Source organism: Psammomys obesus, unplaced genomic scaffold (genome assembly GCF_907164565.1).
Source record: "Psammomys obesus unplaced genomic scaffold, mPsaObe1.curated_primary_1811, whole genome shotgun sequence".
Taxonomy (NCBI): Eukaryota; Metazoa; Chordata; class Mammalia; order Rodentia; family Muridae; genus Psammomys; species Psammomys obesus.
In genome coordinates this window covers 13090251-13106377 of record NW_026596040.1, presented here as the reverse complement: position 1 = coordinate 13106377, position 16127 = coordinate 13090251, and the positions used below count along the sequence as shown (strand labels likewise).

At 39.3% G+C, this 16127-nt stretch overlaps 1 protein-coding gene across 1 annotated transcript; it reads left to right on the top strand.

Annotated features, from left to right (window-relative positions):
• The first annotated feature begins 14223 nt into the window (after window positions 1-14223).
• Window positions 14224-15601, top strand: LOC129688070 (bifunctional phosphoribosylaminoimidazole carboxylase/phosphoribosylaminoimidazole succinocarboxamide synthetase-like). Its single transcript, XM_055622820.1, is given in 2 exon segments — window positions 14224-15021; window positions 15023-15601. Coding segments are annotated over 2 exon segments (1326 nt in total). The 5' UTR covers window positions 14224-14274.
• Window positions 15602-16127: the final 526 nt, after the last annotated feature.

Sequence of the window (16127 nt, the reverse complement as noted above, 5' to 3'; positions counted from 1 at the left end):
CCACTTGGAGACTGAGCTGCTTATGGGCTACATCCGAGTAGGGCATCTAAGTCCTCTCCATGCATGGTCCTTGGCGGAAGTATTGGTTTCTGTTGGATCCCTGGGTCCGGGGGGTTTTGACTCTGTTCATCTCCTTGTAGAGCTCCTGTCCCTTCCATGTCTTTAATTTTCCATATATTTTTTGCCTTTTTCTCCAATATTTTGGATTATTTGGATTTTTATATTCATTTTGTTTTTCCATTGTTTTGTGCCATTTGATATTTCATAAAGTGTATGCTTTTAATTTATGTGCTCTGCTTATGTTAGATATATGTCTAGAATACAGAGCAAAACTTTTTATCATGTTGAAGTTTAATTTATGTTTGATCAACATGATTGTTTATGGAATCCTGTGGACCATGAGCCTCCTTAAAAATATCTTCTCTTAAGTTTCCTTTGAAAAGTATTTGCCCTGGTGACATCAAAATCATTATTGCATATTATTTTCAGGAAGAAATGAAAGCTAGCATCAATTGATAAATGCATAATTGAACATTAAACTGACACTGATAATCCATTCATTTATAGTGTCCTGGCCAATGCTACACAAACTATACTTAATACTGAAGAAAACCCAGGAATAATCAAGATGAAAAACACTGTAGAAAAAAAGAAAATGTCAAATACACAGGAAATTGCCCTGTGATTTTAAGTTTTAAAATAGAAGTTGTGGAAGTAGAGGGAATGCTTAAAAATGCTTCCAAACTGAGGATGATCAACAAAAACAATGCAGTTCATGGCAATGCTTGAGTCTGAATTGGAACTTCTCAGTGATAAGAGGTTTCCATAGAAACCACTGGCGTACTTTGAACAGGATTTGGGGATTAAACGATTACATGTAGTAACAAATTGCATTTATTTGGATAGTTGTGTTGGGGTTACTTGGATGCACTCTAGGATTCTTGGAACATCAGCTCAGCAGTTACCTTTCAGGAGATGCAGAAATCAATTCTTTTTTTCTCACCTGTGTGTGCATGCATACATGAATTTTTTATGTCTTAGGATCACATGTATGTGCATATATTTAGTGGGACAAGGTAGACGTCCTGTTTCCTCAGTTGCTCTCCACCTTACTTATTGAGGTAAGTTCTCTTACTGAGTCTAGAGCTTACAACCTCGGCAAATTTAGATAGTCAGCTTGTTCCAGAAAAATCTGTTTATGCCTACCTCACACTAGAATTGTAGGTGGGCCACCATACCCCTTCCTTTAACACAGTCTCTTCTGGAGATACAAAGTCTGGATGGAAAACATGTTTGCCCACTGCTCTTCAGGTGGCCCAAAAGCTATTTTTTTTAATTCATGCATTTTTTCCTGGAGATGAAGAACTAATATAAAGTACTGAAATAAAGTGGTTTGTTTGGGGCATTACATTTACATGACATTTAGCAAAGCGTATATACTACTATTTTTTTATTTTTAAAATTCCAAATAAAAGTCTGTTTTGATTTAATAATCATTCCTTAGGTCACAAATTGAATTAGTTGTTTTATTCATATACTCTTAAATCATGAAGCAGTTTTTAAAAAGTGCAATGAGTAGTATAAAATTTGAGACATTTTATATATTTTAGAGTTAATGATTATGACATCCCAGTGGAAAGTCATTAACTTTTATTCTAATTTGAAGATGGAAATAATGTTCGGAGAGTAGTTAATCAAAGCCACACACAGTATAGGTGAGCCTGAGCTGAAGACCAAATGGTATAGACTATACCACATTAGATTACAATCAACCCAATGACAGATATGTGCAACAGATGATATATTGTTTCTTTTAAATATTCAGTTTGTTGATAATATGGCATTTAAAGAAAATTTTGAAACCATAGCATTGTTAGTCTTCTTTAAATAGAGATATTTGTTTCATGATAGCTTCTAACAAAAGAAAGATAAATTGCAGATAAAATGTGACTAGAAAAGACATGGATGGAATTTTAATGCACGTGAATAGAAAGAGACTGCGATAAAGCCTCAGACTGTTTAAGTGAAATATACTCCATTTCAGAGAAGGTCCAATTATTAAGACAATAGGAAGATTCATGGTTGAAGGGAGGGATGAAGAGGCAGAGCATAGGGTATTTTCTAAGGGTAATAAAATTGTTCTCTTTGATTCCATAGTGGTGGCTGTGTGTGATAATGTAGTTGTGCAAAACCACAGGCAGTGTGACAAAAGAATCATCTCTGATGCAAAATATAGAATCTAGTTAGTAAGGTATTCACATGGATTCATCTGTAACTTATATATCACTGGGTTGAAAGATACCAATATTAGACAAGCTGCATATGAAAACCAGCAGGAGTTATGAAGTATCTCTGCACCTTCTGTTTCATATTCCTGCAAACCAAAACTGTTTTGTAAATTTTCTCTTTTTGTCTGTCTATGTCTGTTTGTCTGTCTGTCTATCTGTCTGTCTGTCTGTCTGTCTATGTGTGTGTGTCTCTCTCTCTCTGTGTGTGTGTGTGTGTGTGTGTGTTTTGCTTAAAATTTCTTCAGCAATTGAAATGAAATAGTCCATCTTCAGGAAGTCCCTGAAACTAATGGGATTCACTAGCCCCCTCCGTGTCACAGTGAGTAATAAAAACTGAGAGTCATTCTCAGACAAGACAAGCTATAAAAAAAACACTCTGAAACCAGGCAAACAAACTGCTGGTGAAGAAGCAGAACTAACAGAGCTGCCTGGAACAGGTTTAGATGAGAGGCATTTGGAAAGGACGTTCTCCAGATTTTGATCTGTCTTCAGGCTGTGAAATTTGCTCCAGGTTCCCAGCTTTTGTGAGCTGTCACTCACGCTTGGGTGGGCTTTGGCAATGCACTTGAGTTATTTCTGCTCCTGTAACTAACCTCTCACCCACATGTTCCTATAAGTAACCTTAAAAAATAAAAATAAAACCTCATTGGTTTACTAAACTGAACTTTGATGGTATCCATACATGGGTATGTCATGGGCTCACATGGGATGAGATGATAAGTATATAGCATCTCTCCAGGATACTTTTTGTCACGTACTTGTATGTGATAGGACACCAGCAGAGAAAAACTTCAAAGTGGTATCAACTATGTTTAAATAAGATAACCACTGATAATTATAAGAAAACATTAACACTGTGGAGGTCGGAGCTAGGACTAGGTGGTTAATGGCACTCGCTACTCCTGCAAAGCACCAGAGTTCAGTTCCCAACATCCATATCAGACAGTCCACAACCACTTGTAACTCCTACTTCGGGGGCTGCAAAACCTTCTGCTGACTTCTGACAGCAGCATCATGTACGTACACGACCAAAGTTCGAAGAACATAATAAAGTAAATGTTTTCAATAACAAAAATACTGTGTGAAAGCTGTAAGCCTGACTGCTTTCAGGCAAGACATGTGGTGTAAAATGAGTCATCTAGAACTGTGCATCTCCAAGAGGGAAGGGAGTTCTGTGAGCCCAAAGATCAGAGTGATGTACTACGTGGGCAGTTAAGAGCTACATCCATGGATAATTCATTAACCATCCATCAGATGATCCGAGAAGGCATGGTTTTAGAGGTGTAGCTGGAGTTCTTACTGAAGCTGGCAAGACATAAAGAGTATAATAATCTGATTTCCATTCTCTCTCCAGGTCCTCCCCACTCACTCAATCCACCCCCACGCTTACCACACCTTGTTACCCTCCCCCATCTCTTCTCCTAAGCAGTTCCCTCCCTCCATCTACTTCAGATGTATACTTTATTTCCTTTTCTGAGATTTAAGCATCCCTTGGGCCCTCCTTGTTACTGAGCTTCTTTGGGTCTGTGGACTGTAGTATGGTCATCTTGTACTTTATGGCTAATATCCACTTATAAGTGAGCATAAGTCATACGTGTCTTTCTGAGTCTGGGTTACCTCTCTCAGGATGATTTTTTCTAGTTACATCCATTTGCCTGCAATTTACAATGACGGTCTTTGTTTTTAATACCTGAGCAGTATACCATTGCATAAATGTGCCACATTTTTTAAGTCCATTCTTCAGCTGAGGGACACCTCGGTTGCTTCCAGTTTCCGTCCATTAGAATTTAGTGTGTCAGTGGTGGGGGGATCATCTCTGGGACAGCTCCTGGGAGTCTATAGGGGTGACTCTAGCTGAGAACTCTAGCAGCAGAGGTTAAAGAGCCTGAAGTCACCACCTCCTATAGCCAGGTGGGCTTCCAGTGACAGGAGGGAGACACCAACCAACCAGTAAAACCTTCAGACCAAAATTGGTCTTGTCTATAGGAAGGCTAGAGATAAAGATGGAGTAGAGATGGAGGGAACGGCAAACCAACGAGTGGCTCAACTTGAGACCCAGCCCATGGGAGAGAGCCAACCCCTGACACTATTAATGACAGTCTGCTGTGCTTGTAGAAAGGGGCCTAACATAACTGTCTTCTGAGAGGCTTAATGCAGCAGCTGATGGAAACAGATGCAGAAAACCATGGCCAAACAATAGGCTGAGTTTAAGGATGTCTGTGAAAGAGTGGCAAAAAATGTAGAGGGAGTCAAGTGTGTCAAGAACGCCACAAGAAGACCTACAGAGTCAACTAACCAAGGCCCATGAGGGCTCAGAGAGACTGAACCAACCACCAAAGAGCATGCATGAGCTGGACCTAGACAACCTACACATATGTAGCAGATGTGCAGCTTGGTCAACATGTGGGTCCCCTAATCATGGGAGTAGGGGCCAACTCTCACTCCATTGCCTGACTCTGGATCTCTTTTTCCTCGCTGGGCTGCCTTGTTATGTTCCTGTGGGAGATAATATGTTTAGTTGTGTAGCAACTTGAGGTGTCAGGGTGGGTTGGTACCCGTGGAGTACCAAGAAAGAGAGTGGGGGAATAGGGGAGGGGGCATGAGGGTGAGGCTTAGAGGGAAAAGGGGAAGGAGCTAGGATGAGTCTATTAAAGAGATTAAATATATAAATAAATGAAAAAAACTAATACTCTGTCCTATGTACTAAGTCTGTAGGAAAATATTAAGCCTGCACAGTGCAGGAAGTTATAGTTTTAAGTAAAGTCTCCTTAAGTTTCCAAAGGTCAGATGACCCCCTAAGCTATCTTGGTTATATAAAATCTATTCACAAACATCACTATGTAATATTATCTCATCAATACATTCTAAGTAAAGTAAGGATTGGAAAGGATTTTAGGGTAGTGTTTGTTCATTTCAATTTCTCAGAATATATTTGAAATATTTCTGTATGTTCTTTCTCATGCAATTTGTGTGGTGAATTTAACTTAGTATAACTGCATAATATCAATATAACTACATACATAATCTATACAACCTTGCATGTCACTAAAAATACACACTTGGTCATTTCTTTTGCATAAAGCAATCTAATGAGAGAGAACAATAAAGCCTCATTTTTTGGCAATTACACACTTCCCTGCATGCAAAATGGCTTTAAAATTAATTTATAAATTGACACATTTAAACTACATACCTACACAATTTACTGAACATGAGAAATGGAGCTGCTTCCCACTAGTATTCATGGTACCAGAAGATACTCTGCATGGTACCAAATGAGAAAGGTAAACAGCCCAGATACAAACCCTCCGATCCACAATGATGTGTTGTGCTAATATACTAACAGCACAAAGCTTGTGAGAGTAACCAATCCATATTTGATTGGATTTAAGACCCACTCTATGAGGTAGACCCCATCCAGCACATTGCTTGCATGACCAAGAACCTGGAACTATACAGCTCTAGGACCTAGGGTAAAACTTTGGTTAGTACTCTTCTGCTAAAGGATATAGCCATAAAATGGCTCCTAATGTCATTCTGTTGTACTGGATCAGTGCCTTGCTCAGCCATCTTCAGAGAAGCTTTCTTCTGTAATAGATGGAAACAAAAACAGAAACCCACAGCCAGACAATGTGCAGAACGTGAGAGATCTTGGAACACTCAAGTCCTAAATGATATATCTCTATCAAATCTCTTCCCTCAGGGCTCAGGGAATTCTGCATAAGGAGAGGCAACAAGGATTCTAAGAGCAAGAGAGAGTGGAGGACACAAAAATAAGGCCTTCTAGACACAGCGTGATCAATGCATATATGAAATTACAGAGACTGTATACATGGCAGTATATACAGGGCCTACATGGGTCTGGGCCAGATAGAGTCTCAGCACCAAGAGAAGTGGACAGAAGCCCAAATCCCTAACCAGAAACTATCTCCAATTAATAATCACTCACAAATGAAAAACTAGTTCTTTCCAAGGGTGTCTCACTTTTTAAGACCAGGCTCCATACCCCGTAGTACGTAGCCAACAGAAAACTGACTCTGGCATTTTTTTGGAAGTTCTTTGTCTCATTAGGGTTTGTAAGGAATTTTTATAGGGTTTTTTTTTTTTGTTTCTGTGTGTGTGTGTGTGTGTGTGTGTATACATTATGGTCTACAGTTTTGAATTGTTTTTCTTTTTCTTAATATATTTTTTATTACAATTTAAGCACTTTGTATCCCAGCTGTAGCTCCACCCTCATTCCATCACAGTCCTGCCCTCCTACTCCCCTCATCTCCTCCCATACCCCTCCCCCAGTCCACTGATAGGGGAGGTCCTCCTCCCCTTCCATCGGACCCTAGCCTATCAGGTCTCATCAGGACTGTTTTTCATAGTCTTCTGTGACCTGGTTTTATGGGCTTCCTGTGTGTGTGTGATTCTGTATCTATGTTTCTTGTGCATTTTCTTTAGCTCGTTTTCTTGTATTTCTTGGTTTTAATAGTATATGTATTAATTTATTTATTAGTTATTATTATAGTGGTAGTTTAGATTATCGTTTTTATTCTAAAGAGAGAGTGTGTAGATTTATGTGGATGGAGAAGTGCCGAGAATATGGGAGAGGTCAGGGGAGAGAAGTCCATTACTGAAATATATTGTGTGTTAAAAATCTATTTTCCATAAAAAAATATACCTACCTACCTTTTTAATTTTTCAACAGTTCAGCTTCCCCCTATTGGAATAGCTCTCTACCTCTTTAACTGAGAGGCCCATAAAACCGACCAACATTTTCATGAGTTTCAATGATGAAATAACATGTAGCATACTGAGTTCACAGCAAGTAATGTGGTTCAAATGTTGTGATGATGTGCAGAAAGTGAGACAAATGCTGTGTCCCAATGCTCAGGACACACACACACACACATTAAGGGTACTCGGAGGGAACAAGATGCACTATTTAAATTATAATAGGTTTTGTGAAAATAAGTTTAATATGTGCAACAAGGCTCACACTCCACAGCTTTATGTTTGAATCTGTGGCTTCTGACATCACCTATAGAGAAGGTTATAAAAATTAATAATGAAGAAAAATCCAGTGGGAGGAAAATTGGCAAAACACACACTTTCACCATGCCAGCCACTTCAGCAAAGAGTCATCTCATGCCAACTCAACATCACATGCCAAGTGGTATGAGACATCTCTGCCTTGAGGGAGGCATGTTTGAGAACTATTTGAAAGTAAGAGAATTAGTAGTAAGAAAAAAAATAATCAATTGATGAAAGATCTAATTCATAATAAAACACCAAATACATCTTAACTTTGTTTTATAAGAATAATAAAGTATATGACATTTTTAAAACCCAGGAGTATTTCTTAATTCAGTAGTCTAGGAATGCTGTAAACTTACGAGGCTTTGACAGGAATTAAAAATCTAGGAACAGAATGATGCTAGAAATTCTAAAGTGCAGACAGTGGGTTAAATGGAATTGGCTTCAGCACACCTGAGCTCAGAGATGACAAACAATAGAGGTTTATTATGAATAGGGTGTGTATGTGTGTATGTGTGTGTGTGTTTGTGAGTGTGATGTGACTAGCACACTATATAGTCTTAGTTATTGAAGAATTATATTGTTGAACACACCTATAGAAACAAATGATTTAGGCTCTATTCAGAAAATATTCCAGAAAATTACAATTCTTTCTGAAATCTAATACACTTCACTTTCTTTCTCTTGCAGACACACAAAGCAATTGCTCCACTGCTGATGTAGGCAGCAGCAGGTGACATTAGAGGACCACATAAATTCTCCTGGGGGCAGATAGATGGCCATTAAATCACTGCTGAGTCACATCTATGTTCATCTTACAGAGATGCAGAGACAAGTGTTACAGCCAGTAACTATGCTGCTGGCTCTGGTTCAGTAGCTCCCAGAAGTAAGCCCGCCCTGTTCCTTGCACAAAGTATTCCAAGAGTGATGTCTTCTGCGGTAACTATGTACGTGCCAGTGCCACCTAACAGTTAGCTGGAGCCCCTCCTGCCTCCAAGAGCAAGAGAAGATTCGTGTGCACAAAAACACAAGCCATGTCAATTTCTACTAAGTCCAGACAACTACCTCCTCTATCTAGTCTTTATGGTTTTACATATTTGGTCTTTTACATTATGATGTTTTTTTTCACCTCATTCCAGTATCAGTGTTCATGAAGCTCTCACAAAATACATTGTGAGTTGTACTAAATTTTGGTAGCAACGAAAAATTTGTCATATATTCCTTTCTTGTCTCCTTATCCTTATTCTCTCCCATAACCTCAGTATTCAAAACTTCCCATTATCCAGAGAGATTGATGCCCCATTTCCATGGTGATTTTTTTTTTATATGACACAGGTCCACAATGAGTCAATCCCACCTTTCTATGTGCCTATTAAGTACTCCATCCTAAACAATATGGTCAGTCATTATAGAAGAACTTACAATAGACAGTGCAGTCTCAGAATTAACATCTGTACATAAAACATAAAGTTCAGAAGTACTTGCCTCATCCATGAAGACTGGGTGAGTTCCAACCATAAACATTTTCTGCAAACTGATTGATTGTTCAAGGAAATGCATAACTCCTAGTTTCTCTTCTGAAAAAAAATTTACTGATATGTTGGTGACAGACTGGACAGATTTGATTCTTAACATCTCCCTATATCTCTCTCTCTCTCCCTCTCTCTCTCAATCTCACCCTCAATATATGTGTGTAGATTGATAGATGACAGATACATAAATACAGTTATAGATATGTATGTTTAGACTTTCTTATCTGAGATATGACAGTAAATTAACACACTGAATTAACTTGCAGATAAATCTCTGGACATCACTTACTTGTTAATATTGTTCATGAAAATAAAGTTATCAGTTTTTTTACACACAAAATTAACCTTATTTTCTTTCTGCCCTATTTACTGATACATCCTAAACACTCAATTCAAAAAGAAAATATGTGACAAGAGTTGGCTACTTTTTTTTTTCTCTAAAATGGCAATGTGCTGCAGTAAAAGATGTTTGCTTTACTCTGGCAATGAACACTTTGGTAAGATGATAACTGATTTGAAGCATCACAAAAGTTCCTGAGATCACAGACATCGAAAATATCCTTTATTCACACACCAATTCTATCATCACATAATCTCCCATTGTAAACTCCTTCTCTGAAAGGAAGCTGACATGTTTTACACTGTTATAGAATTTATAAGATCCCTTTTATGCTTAGAGGAGTCCTCAATTTCTAAGGTGTGATCTTGACAGGTGCTTCTTTAGTGAATCAATACTATCAGCACCTAAGCCGGACTCTTCACTCTCCCTAAAACGCCATTCCTTTTTCTAATACCCTGTAAGTGAATCTTGCTGGCTTAAAGCTATTGGATCCCATTAAATATAGCCAAAAACCTGAACAAATCCTTTAACAAACCTCCAGATAAATTTGTCCAGAACCACTATGTTCGTCACTCATTCTTTCCGTTAAAATGCTATTTACTAACCTGTGGCTTTGCCCCATATAATATCATTAAATTTACCATACAGGGATTTAATAAGATTCATTATAAATTAAATATAATTTTTTTATTTAAACTCTTAGGAGGTCCTGAAACTTTCGAAATGTTTCTTTCAATATTTAAATTCATCAGGTTTGTCTGTTCTTTGAAATCTGAAAACAGCAATCGTCTAGAATACACTTCTGAATGCAACCTGTTTTCCCAGTTGGGCAGAAGGACCTAATGTACTGATATACATTCTGAGTGGTGGTAGTTGCTTTATGTTCTTATATTATGAATATTCTTCTTTTTAAATTTTTTTTCAAGACAAGATTTCTCTGTGTAGCATTTTATGCCCTGGACTCCCTTAGTAGACCAGGCTGACCTCGAACTCACAACTATCCCTGCCTCCCAAGTGCTGGGGGAAAAGGCATGAGCCACCATGTCTGACTTTGACTCTTCTTTATATGAGAACAATATGAGGTTTTTTTTTCTATTTTATATTACAGAAGAAGAAAGCAGAGCTCACATAATTTATGTAATGTACCGTCACCTATTCAAGGACTCCCACACATTTATCTAATCCCAGTTATTCTCTTTCACCGTACTGCTCAGCATAGACTTCATTTTTAGATCTAACTTATGAAATATTGAAGATCATGTCAAGTGGAATACATTATGTTTCAGGAAAATGCCTTAGGACCTGATTGCTCCCATGGAAACATGAACCAGCAAAGAGGAAAGAATTAAAGGTAGTATGGGTCTGTCAGGGAGGTGCTTAGTAGCTGGCCCTTAAGTGAACCTTTCAATACATCATGGCCTCATTACCAGGCAGAAATGGTTTATAACAGTTAATTATGGCCAATGGAGCAAATTCTACACTGGGAGGTATTGAGACCCAAAATGGTATCTGCTTACGAGCTGTAAGTGAACACTCTTATTCAACCATTAAACAATTTTTGAGTGATTTATATATCAATCACCAGGTACTGAGGGCCCATAAACTAATTTAATGCTGGATATCTGGCCCCAGCAAGGAGGTTCAGCCAATCATTCTTATCATCATGAAAGGAGGAGAAAACCTGAGAATGGTACTTAAAACAAACTACAAACTTGGTCCTCGGCATAATTGTGAAGTGGGCAAAACTAGAATGGTACCTGAAATGCATTACGAAGGGCTGGTGCACAGCATATGACCACCAGGTTCTGGAATCTCAGTAATGGACTCTATTAACTGAGTTATATGTGCTTAGACTTTTAAATTACTTTTTCTATTAGCTTACAAAATAATGGGATTCACTGTTTCATATTTGTTAACATATGCCCGAGAGTGCTTTGCTTCTATTCTCTCTATCATTGTTCTTGTTTTCTAAGTTATTCCAAACTCTCAAATTAAAGAAAAAGATTCGTAAAACTGTTTGTTTGTTCTCATTTCTAAAATTATCTTTATATTTTTATAGATTTTAAAATATTTGCTTCATTTTTTTTCTTCTCCTTTCCGCACTCCAAATTCTCCCATATGCGTCTTCTTCCTCTTCTTCAAATTTATGGCCTGTCAACACATAAGAACAACCTGCTAAATATGTACGATGCTATCTATATGTATATTTCCAGAGGTGACCATTTGGTATTGATTAGCCAATCATTGTGTTTTTTCCCAGGGGAAGACTGTTTTTCTATCTTTCAGCATTTCTGAGTTGCCTATAATTCTTAATGATTCTTTATTGGGATATTTTCATAATTTTTTATGTAACTTGTCATTGTTAATGAGATAGTCCATGCTATCATAACAGGGAATAAATACTACAGTAGGTCATTCTTCATTCAACTTTGGAGACCTACAACAGCATTGGCTCTTGGGAGGATGTGGGGTCACTCAATCTGAGACCCCTAGTAGCAGGGATCATGAAGACTGAGGGATCCACGGTCTAACTAGAAAGGACTCCTAGTAGAGGGAGGGGAACACCAACCAACCCACAAAAACTGCTGCCTAAAATGTACCCCACCTATAAAATGGATAAAAATAAAGATAGAGCAGAGATTGAGGGAATGTCCAACCAATGCCTGGCCCAACCTGAGACTCACATCGTGGGAGAGCATCAACCTTTGAAAGTATTAATGACACGCTGCTATGCTTGCAGATGGGTGGTTAGTGTAGATGCCCTTTGAGAGACTCCACCCAGCAATGGATCTTTTGTTTTCCTTTTTTAATTCTTTTTTTTAAATTTTTTATTAATTACACTTTATTTACTTTGTATCCCCTCATAAACCCCTCCCTCCTCCTCTCCTAATCCCATCTTCCCTCCTTCTTCTCCATGCATGCTCCTCCCCAAGTCCACTGATAGGGGAGGTCATCCTCTTCTTCCTTCTGATCCTAGCCTATCAGGTCTCATAAGTACTGGCTGCATTGTCATCTTCTGTGGCCTGGTAAGGCTACTCCCCACTCAGGGGGAGGTGATCAAAGAGCAGGCCAATCAGTTCATGTCAGAGACAGTCCCTCTTCCCATTACTATGGAACCAACTTGGACACTGAACTGCCATGGGCTACATCTGTGCAGGGGTCTAGGTTATCTCCATGCATGGTACTTGGTTGGAGTATGAGTCTCTGGAAAGACCCCTATGTTCAAATTTTTTGATTCTGTTGCTCTCCACTCCAGATCTTACTATTTCCCACTTCTTTCACAAGAGTCCATGCACTCTGCCTAACAGTTGGCCATAAGTCTCAGCATCTGCTTGATAGTCTGCAGGGCAGAGCCATTCAGAGGCCCTCTGTGGCAGGTTCCTAGGTTGTTTCTTGTTTTCTTCTTCTGATGTCTATCTTTGCCTTTTTGGATGGGGATTGATCATTTTAGCCAGAGTCCTCCCTCTTGATTAGTTTCTTTAGGTGTACAGATTTTAGTAGGTTTATCCTATATTATAACTATATGAGTGAGTATATACCATGTATGTCTTTCTGCTTCTGGGATAGCTCACTCCGGATAATATCCAGGATACATGAAGAACTAAAGAAGCTGAAAAGCAATAAACTAAGTAATCGAGTTAAAAAATGGGGAACAGAGCTAAAGAGAATTCTCGGTAGAGGAATATCGAATGGCAGAGAAACACTTAAAGAAATGTTCAACCTCATTAGCCATTAGGGAAATGCAAATCAAAACGACCATGAGATTTCACCTTACACCCATCAGAATGGCCAAGATCAAAAACTCAAGTGACAACACATGCTGGAGAGGTTGTGGAGAAAGGAGAACCCGCCTCCACTGCTAGTGGGAATGTAAACTTTACAACCACTCTGGAAATCAATCTGGCGCTTTCTTAGACAATTAAGAATAGTGCTTCCTTCTGGGATAGCTCACTCAGGATGACCTTTTCCAGATCCCACCAATTACCTGCAAATTTCATGATTTCCTTGCTTTTAATTGATGAGTAATATTCCATTGTGTAGATATACCACAATTTCTGCATCCATTCCTCCACTGAGAGGCATCTGGGCTGTTTCCAGCTTCTGGGTATTACAAATAAGGCTGCTACAAACATTGTTGAACAAATGTCCTTATTGTGTATTTGAGACTCTTTTGGGTATATGTCTAAGAGTGATATAGCTGGATCTTGAGGAATCATTATTTCTAGTTGCCTGAGAAACCACCAGAAAGATGCACACGGCATATACTCACTTATATAGACATATAATATAGGATAAACCTACTAAAATCTGTACACCTAAAGAAACTAATTAAGAGGGAGGACTCTTGCTAAAATGCTCAATTCCTATCCAGAAAGGCAAAGAGGCTGGACATCAGAAGAAGGAGAAAAGAGGGAACAAGTCAGGAGCCTGACACAGAGGACCTCTGAAATGCTCTGCCCTGCAGACTATCAATGTAGATGCTGAGACTTAAGGGCAACCTTTGGGCAGAGTGCAGGGAATCTTAGGAAAGAAGTGGGAAACACTAAGATCTGGAGAGGGCAGGAACTCCACAAGGAGAGCAAAAGAACCAAAAATTCTGAGCACAGGGGTCTTTCCTGAGACTGATACTCCAACCAAGGACTATGCATGGAGATAACCTAAGACCCCTGCACAGATGTAGGCCATGGCAGTTCAGTATCCAAGTGGGTTCCATTATAATAGGACAGGGACTGTCTCTGACATTAATTGATTGGCCTGTTCTTTAATTACCTCCCCTGAGGGAGAAGCAGCATCACCATGACACAGAAGAAAACAATTCAGCCACTCCTGATAAGACCTAATTGGCTAGGATCAGAAGGAAGGAAAAGAAGACCTCACCTATCAGTGGACTTGGGGAAGAGCATACATGTAGAGGGTGGAGGCAGGAAGGGATTGGGACAGGAGGAGGGAGGGAACCACAGGGAGAATACAAAGTGAATAAAGTGTAATTAATAAAGAATTTTTAAAAAAAGAAAAAAAAAGAAAAGAACAGTGCGAGAGCGCCTCCTCCCTCTTTTCCCGCGCGGTCTGCACCTCTAGTCCTCTTAGGAGAATGGCCACAGCTGAGGTACTGAACATCGGGAGAAAGTTCTATGACAGTAAAACAAAAGAAGTGTTTGAGTTGTTAGATAACCCAGGAAGAGTCCTCCTGCAGTCCAAGGACCAGATTACAGCAGGAAATGCAGCTAGAAAGAATCACCTGGAAGGCAAAGCTGCAATCTCCAATAAGATCACCAGCTGTATTTTTCAGTTGTTACAGGAAGCCGGTATCAAAACTGCTTTTACCAGGAAATTTGGAGAGACTGATTTCATTGCACCCCAATGTGAAATGATTCCAATTGAATGGGTATGCCAAAGAATAGCAACTGGATCTTTTCTCAAAAGGAACCCTGCTGTACAGGAGGGGTATAAGTTTGACCCACCAAAAGTAGAGATGTTCTTCAAGGATGATGCCAATAATGATCCTCAGTGGTCTGAGCAACAACTCCTTGCTGCAAAATTTTGTTTTGCTGGGCTTGTTATAGGTCAGACTGAAGTTGACATCATGAGTCATGCCACACAAGCTATTTTTGAAATCCTGGAGAAGTCCTGGCTGCCCCAGAACTGTACACTGGTAGATATGAAGATTGAATTTGGTATTGATGTAACCACCAAAGAGATTGTTCTTGCTGATGTTATCGATAATGACTCCTGGAGACTGTGGCCATCAGGAGATCGAAGCCAGCAGAAAGATAAACAGTCTTATTGTGACCTCAAAGAAGTAATGCCAGAAGGATTCCAGATGGTAAAAAAAAAAAAAAAAAAAAAACATTGAGTGGGTCGCAGACTGAGTGGAGCTGCTTCTGAAGTCAGACAGTCAGTGCAGGGTTGTAGTGTTGATGGGTTCAACTTCTGACCTTGGTCGCTGTGAGAAAATTAAGAAGGCTTGTGGAAATTTCGGGATTCCATGTGAACTGCGAGTAACATCTGCCCATAAAGGACCAGATGAGACTTTGAGAATTAAAGCAGAGTATGAAGGGGGTGGCATACCCACTGTATTTGTCGCAGTGGCAGGCAGAAGCAATGGTCTGGGCCCAGTGCTGTCTGGTAATACTGCATACGCAGTTATCAGCTGTCCCCCCATAACACCAGACTGGGGTGCTCAGGATGTGTGGTCATCTCTTCGACTGCCCAGTGGTCTCGGCTGTTCAACTATACTTTCTCCAGAAGGATCAGTCCAGTTTGCTGCTCAGATATTTGGGTTAAACAACCATTTGGTGTGGGCCAAACTTCGAGCAGGCATATTGAACACTTGGATATCCTTAAAGCAAGCTGACAAGAAAATCAGAGAATGCAATTTGTTAAAACAACAACAAAAAAAAAGGCAATTTAGATTTTAAGTGAAAAGTTACATAATCTTAGTTCAGATTTTAAAAACATCAAGCAAAATGATTTTACATCAGAAAAGAATTTAATTTGCTAGTAAACAAATGGTTTATGGGTTGACAAATTATCGGTGGATATTTTTTATTAATATTTTCAGCTCTACATAGTGATGTGTCCCTGTAACCTCAGCACTCCAGAGGCTGAGGCAGCAGAATCACTAAGTTGAACTATGTATTGAGACCCTGTGTTGAAAGACAAAATGTAGTTAGTCAAATTGGCATGACACTGCTAAATTACATCTCCCGCTCTGCTCTGTGTGGTCAGTGTTGGGTATGTACATAATTATGTGTCTGAAGCAGTGTCTGGTTTAAGAACCAGTAGGGCTCTCTTACAGAGGACCTGAGCTTGGTGCTTAGCATCCAGTGGAGTGCCTCACACAGTCACCTTAAACTAGCAAGTTCCAGGCCATGTGCCTGCATGGCTTCCTTACACAGCTGCTCTAATACTATTACCACCCCCTCCTAACACGTGCACAAATAA